Source organism: Diceros bicornis, chromosome 12 (genome assembly GCF_020826845.1).
Source record: "Diceros bicornis minor isolate mBicDic1 chromosome 12, mDicBic1.mat.cur, whole genome shotgun sequence".
Classification (NCBI taxonomy): domain Eukaryota; kingdom Metazoa; phylum Chordata; class Mammalia; order Perissodactyla; family Rhinocerotidae; genus Diceros; species Diceros bicornis.
In genome coordinates, this window is record NC_080751.1 from 51,312,511 (window position 1) to 51,319,394 (window position 6,884).

At 31.5% G+C, this 6,884-nt stretch overlaps 1 protein-coding gene across 3 annotated transcripts in view; it reads left to right on the forward strand.

Annotated features, from left to right (window-relative positions):
- The window catches only part of MEMO1 (mediator of cell motility 1), a 142,403-nt gene extending 135,797 nt beyond the window's left edge, over positions 1-6,606 (forward strand). For all 3 annotated transcript variants that reach the window (XM_058551492.1, XM_058551495.1, XM_058551496.1), the window contains 2 exons: positions 3,088-3,192; positions 4,566-6,606. In XM_058551492.1, coding sequence (XP_058407475.1) covers positions 3,088-3,192; positions 4,566-4,697 — 237 coding nt within the window. In that variant the 3' untranslated portion in view covers positions 4,698-6,606. The remainder of the gene's footprint in view (positions 1-3,087; positions 3,193-4,565) is intronic.
- The last annotated feature ends 278 nt before the right edge of the window (positions 6,607-6,884 follow it).

Genomic DNA, 6,884 nt, shown 5'->3' on the forward strand with positions numbered 1-6,884 from the left:
TTTCAATCTGAGGATTTCTTGCTGAAGCTGCTAAATTCCTCAGAAACCCAAATCCTGATGGATACGCTTTTGGTATCTGTGATGTCTGCTCTGTATCTTAGAGCTGAATGGGTAGTGACCCACTTCACCGCTTCATATTAGATTGAGTTCATGTGAACAAATTCCCAATGTACTAGGCCCCAGGCATGCTTCCCATCCCCTGGACTTCAGATTCACCAATCATATCTCCCAGTATTTTAAGGAATAGAAAATTTAATTAGGCGTATTTGAGAAGCACTTCATTTTTCATCTTCTTGAAATTTTGGCAATAGTATCAAACTTACGTTTTCATCTTCTTGCAGTTTTGGTTATAGTAATTTCAAAATTGTTAACATCAAAACATAAATATGTACAAAAGCATATTTGCCAGTGTTCTGTATTAGTTAATGGATGTCCCATTTCACAATTTTATTATCATTATTATTGTTTGCATACTTCGTGAATTTTCCACTTGAAGGGGTTCATTTATGAGAAAAGCCTTAGTTTTTCTCTGTCCCTCCTTTATGAAAAGGCATACTTCTTAACTGTCATATTTGTCAAAGAGTTGAGTGTAATGGAATTGATTCTTGCCCTGGTAGGTATATAACACTCTTTAAATTTAATCCCTTAACTTCCATCATCTCAATTTTTTATTTTCCCTGTTGTAATTTAACTGTTACATCTTCATATTGAATACTTTATTTAAGAGTGTCTTTACGTTTATAACTTTATATCTTTCTATGTGAAGTTTCTTGGCCAGTTACTTTGAATTCTTTGTCTTCTACAAATGTGATCATTAGTTTTCTTCACTTTGAATTCCTTACGTTGCTATATAGCTGTGATGTTTGTTCAAAAAGTGCTTTGAGATTTTAGTATTAAAAAATACATTGGAGCCTCTGTGTCACATAATTTGTTAATGAGTGGAATTCTGTTTAAGGTAAGCTGTGCTAGACTTCATCCAGGAACATTAAAAGTTCTCTTACAATATGTCTGTATACCAGTTGTAGCTATGTGAGTATTTAAAGAATTGTATGTTTCTTGTTATACTGTGTGAAGCAGAGTAGTCATTGAGAAAGAACCTAGGATTAGAAATTTAAAAGCAAGCTTTTAACTGTTTTTATGCCTCAGTTTCGTCATCTTTAGGGAGTTATTTCTTGATTATCCATGTTTATGGAAGATATTTGTAACTCCATCTCTGTATTACTACTTGTTTTAGGAATATATCGTATGATTTTCTTTGTACCATAATTATGATGATAATTGTTTTTCTTGGGTTTAACTTTTAAGTTAGTTCATATTTCTCTGAGCTTGCACCAAATGTCAGTGGAGATTGTTGACCTACCAAGAAGCCTCTTAGTTTGCAGGGAAAAACCAGCTTTTATCAATCTTTTATGAGCTTTAAATTAATTAAAAATGTTAACTTTAGCATTAAACACTGGTTGTGGATAAATCTGAGAGTGACTAATTGATGTGCAAGCAATTGAAAGTTGATTATACATGCATACGCCTATTGTCAGATATTTTGTAGAAAAATGTGATAATGTTTATGAAGGACTTGAATATTCTGAAAAAGTTTCCTTATAAAATTAAATTTTGATGCTGCCATTGCAATATTTGTATGTCACCTACTCATCATTTTTCAGTTGAGTGCTCATCTGATTATTCTAGGTGCTTTTACATTGTGCTTGTTTTCTTAAAACATGTTGAAATATAATTTAAAAAACCACACAAAATATATCAAGTAATTCCCTAGTTAAACCACATTTCTCTCAGAGGATATTAATCCAGTTTATTGAACACAAATATAAAGTATTTTACCTGACAAGAAAACAAGGTAAGGTAGTTGGTGAATGAATAAGTTAGAATCATTGATTTATTTGCCTTATTCAGATGAGTTAAAATTGCTCTATATTAATGTATTATGAACACAGTACTTTTTTTTTTTTTTTGTGAGGAAGATCAGCCCTGAACTAATATCCGTGCTAATCCTCCTCTTTTTGCTGAGGAAGACTGGCTCTGAGGTAACATCTATTGCCAGTCCTCCTCCTTTTTTTTCCCCAAAGCCCCAGTAGATAGTTGTATGTCATAGTTGCACATCCTTCTAGTTGCTGTATGTGGGACGCAGCCTCAGCATGGCTGGAGAAGCGGTGCATCGGTGCGGGCCTGGGATCTGAACCTGGGCCGCCAGTAGCGGAGCGCGCGCACTTAACCGCTAAGCCACGGGGCCGGCCCCTGAACACAGTATTTGAATGCATTTGCGGAGTACAGAATTTACTATAAACAAGCTTCCAAGTCATAGTGGTTGTTTTAATAGTAGTCTAAAAATTTTGATTCTGAATTAAAATCACGAAAATAAAGCATTCTAGTTTAAAGTTTCAAGAGATAAAAAGCTTTTTTTTGACTTGTTCATCAAAGACCTATTTTGCTTAAGCTTTTATCAATCTTTTATGAGCTTTAAATTAATTAAAAATGTTAACTTTTTTCTTAGTTTGTGGTATCTTCTTTTTATCACATACCTAGATAATTACTGATAATTCAAAATGCCTTGCACACTGTTGATGTTTAACTATATGTTATGGAAATAGTTAAATTACAATCAACTCTTGATTTTATACCAATGGTAAGAGAAATATAATGGATATAGTGAAAAACAGCCACATCTGTTTTAATTTTAGATTCCATATGAAAATGTTCACGATGGATTTACTTTCATCAATATATTTATATAAGAAAAATATCAAATTGTGAAATGTTTGAGCATTGTGAGCTAAGTGAAACTGATGAAGGTAGTGTAGAAACATACTGGGATGCCAGAGAAAACTAAACTGGGATTAAAAGTTTTTTGTTAATAAAGTGTTTATATTATGGAGAGTTGACTGTAATGAGATTACCTTTGATGAATGAGTTTGATATTTCATAAGGTTTATTTAATGTATTTTATTTACTTCTCCTTAATTGAAAAATTATGGTGTTTAGCTCTAAGTAACAGTTTTAAAATGTAATTAGGAAATAATAAATTGTGTCCTTCTTTATTTTTCTTTCATTGTCTTTTTCTCTTTTTTTTTTTAGGGTATGAGTATTATAGAACAATTAGACCCTGTATCTTTTAGCAATTACTTGAAGAAGTATCATAATACTATATGTGGAAGACATCCCATTGGGGTGTTATTAAATGTGAGTATCCTTGGGAAGCCTTGATTTTTAACGTGATCCTGTGATGTTTCAAAATATCTTAATTGTTAGCCTCTGTGATACCTTATTACCATTAGTTTTAGGTACATATAGTCAATTTTCTTTCTAGTACCTTTAAGATAATTTGGATTTCCATTGTTTTGGTTACTTGAATAAAGTTATTTATCACTGGAAGACAGGCCCAATACTTTCTTTTAAATACAGAAAGTTATTTGGAATAGAAACCCATATTTTCTCTTGACTCTCAGCCATGTCCAATATGCTCTTTACAAATATAAACAAAAGTAACCTTTCAAGATAGAAGATTTTATTGATTTTTTGGTTTTATTTAGTGTTCTAGATGCTATAAAAAATAATTGGAGTATTCTTCTCTTGAACTTTAGATATTCATAATTTAATAAAGCAAGACAGATGACATGTATGTGTTTTTCTCTTTACAACAAAAACAATGTTTATTTAAAGAATTCTAAGAGGTAGAAGTTTTGGTTAGCTGGATTTTCAAAAGAGATAATAACATTAATTTTTCCCCAATAAATAAAACAGTATGGGTTTTCTGAAAGAAAATACGAGACTCTTTAAGAAAGAAGAAAGTATATACTCAGGAATGGGAGGAGGAAGTAATAATGGGCTTATTGTTTAGAAAGGCAGAGAAATAATGGAGAAGGTAATGTAGTCTAGAATAATCTAGGGTAGGAACTTGAAGTCCGATGTGATTTTGATGTGATTTGAAAGATAGTACGTTATGGATTTTTAGGAAGGGTTTTCTCTTAAACGGTATTGATTGGTTGGAAGAAAAGCCTGTGAAGGGCTTAAACAGATTTCTGAAATTTAAACCAGAATAAGCTATACTAATTTCCTGAAGTCTGAATTGGACAAAATAAAATTTTAATAAAATAAATGATAAACCAATCTACAATTAAAGTAAAAATCCCACTATACCTCTTAGATCTGGAACTTAATTTATATACTTTTCAAATTTGGTCCAAGTCCGACAAAGACAAGACTCCAACATTTCAAGACAGAAGTGGCCACAATTTGGTTTAGAGAATAGAGAGAACGGTACTATGTTGTTGTTGTTTTTTAAAGTCACCTTGTTAAATACAGGGAGCGATAGGGTGGAAGATGACTAATATTTCTCCAGAAGCTAGATAAGGAGAAGTTCTTTGAGAGAATGAAATAAGGAATTCTCTCTTTTTCCTATTTAATATGAGGCGATGAGAAATTCAAGAAACAAATGAAGAGTAGAGTGAAAGAGAGAGCTTGGCTTCAGCTGTGAAGTCACAAAGTTAAGTTCATTCAAAGAGTGCTCATTTTTTAATATGATGTCTGTCATAACCAAGTTTTTCTTTTTCTAGGCTATCACAGAGCTCCAGAAGAATGGAATGAATATGAGCTTTTCCTTTTTGAATTATGCCCAGTCAAGCCAGTGTAGAAACTGGCAAGACAGTTCAGTGAGTTATGCAGCTGGAGCACTCACAGTCCACTGAAGCTCTGAATCCTCAGGGATGCCGCCTGCACATACTCATATTCTATCCGGGGTCCCAGCCTAGCCCTTACCAAGATACCGGTCCTGGTTTGGGGGGATTCTGAAACCTCAAACTAATAGAACTTTCTTCTCTTCTTTTCTAGTAGGTGTAGTCCTTCCTTAATTTCAACTCATTAAAAAATGCTTTATAGTTTAGGGCAGTGAAAGGAAGGCTGGCATCAAAATATATTGATCAAAAAAGATGGCAACGTACGGCCCAGTTGTGGCAGATAGTTTTTTGAAAGTAACTTGTAAAGCATTTACCATATCCTAAATTTGCACTCTTTGCAGACTTGTGCACATATATTCCGCTTTCAGAATAGTTTTGCAAATTGTACACAAACAAACAAAAAAGGGTGGAAGCTTTTTAATAAAGAAATTGCATTTATAAATGATCTGTATTAGAATATGATAAATCTCCAGTTACAGTCAATTACTACCCGTGTTGTACAACAGATACCTTCTATTTTAGTTGCTAATAAAGGGCTACACAACTCAAAATAGTCTGATTTAAACTTATTGCTCTGTGGTACATATGAAAATTGTTTTTTATTAATTCTATTTCAGAATTTTATGTTAAAAGTGGTAAACTTCAGCTTTTATTTAAAAATATCTTAGGATGTATTTTTATATTTTACATATTTATGTGATTTTTTTTATCACAGATATTAGAATTGTATTTTAAAGTCAGCTTTTAAAATTACATACAGTTTGCTTTTTTGTGTGTGACATCACTTTGTGTCATTACTACATTGTAATGGAATATAAATTCAAGATTGGTAAAAGAATATAGATGTAGTCCTTTACTTCAAAGATGGTGTTTGAAGGCAGTAGTCTGCAGTGAGGAAACGTTGAAGAGTGTTCTTAGTGTTTTCACGCCCTTGCAGACCATACACTGCTGCTGTGCTTTTTTAGTGCTTTAAGTAATGTGATTCTCTTACTTGAATTTTTAGCAGGAAATCATTAACAATAACAGCAACAACAACAAAAACCACTAGATTTTCTTATAGTTCTACAATTTTTTTTTGTTATGATTTTTGGTGCGGCTCTTCCAACTAAAATAATGGTATGGTGTTGTATTTCTTTCGTTAGCATAGACCAATTCTAGTCACTTTGGCAAAAAAAGAAAGGAAAAGTAATTCAGTTAGTTAATTACTGGCTACCATGCATGTACTAGATTGTGTCTATTTTAATCTAACACCAGGTATCTACATTACATTGGAGAGCATTTATATCTTCAGTGTTATGGCAGAATAGTACAATTTTTAGATGCCTTGCACCAATTTTATTTACAGATTTGCATTTCAAATATCAACTTTCTATACTCAAGAATTGAGATAAACTAATGTTATCTTTGGATTCAAAATTACCCACCTATACATGTGTGGAAATTATACTCTTACATATTAGTGATTTATTTTCCATTATTTAGATATACTTTTGAGTACTATAAATATTTATTCCTTATTTATTATAAAGCCTATAGAAATTTGAAAATTGACTACAGAGTAAATTTGTAATGTTTTCTGAATATAAAATTAATATATGATTATTATATAAAATTTAGAAAATATTGAAAAATATAAAGAAGAGAAAAAAATTATCCACAATCTCACTATACAGAGATAACACTGTTAATATTTTTTGTATTTCCTTTCAGTCTTTGTCTATGCTATTTATATGTATGAGTGTGTATATATGTTTGGGTGTGTGCATAATAACAAAATTGAGATTATACTGACCATATAGTTGTATACTCTACTTTTTATAACTTAACATCATATCAAATACTTCCCTATGTCATTGAAAATGTGATTTTTTTTAAATGGCTGCCTAATATTCTGTTGTATGAATATACCATAATTGAACCAGTTCTCTCTTTGGATATTAGATTGTTTCTAATATTTCACAATTATAAATAATAGTGAGATGGACATTTGTATGTGAAATTTTAACTCTATATTAGACTAATTCTTTAGGATATATTCATGGGAATAGGATAATTTGTTTAGATAGAACATTTTAAGGCTCTTTAAAATATGGCCAAATTACCCTTCAGAAAGATTGTACCAAATTAGCAATATATGAATACCCATTATACTGCCCCTTTTCCTCTATTGAGCATTATTTTTTCTAATCTTTGATAGTT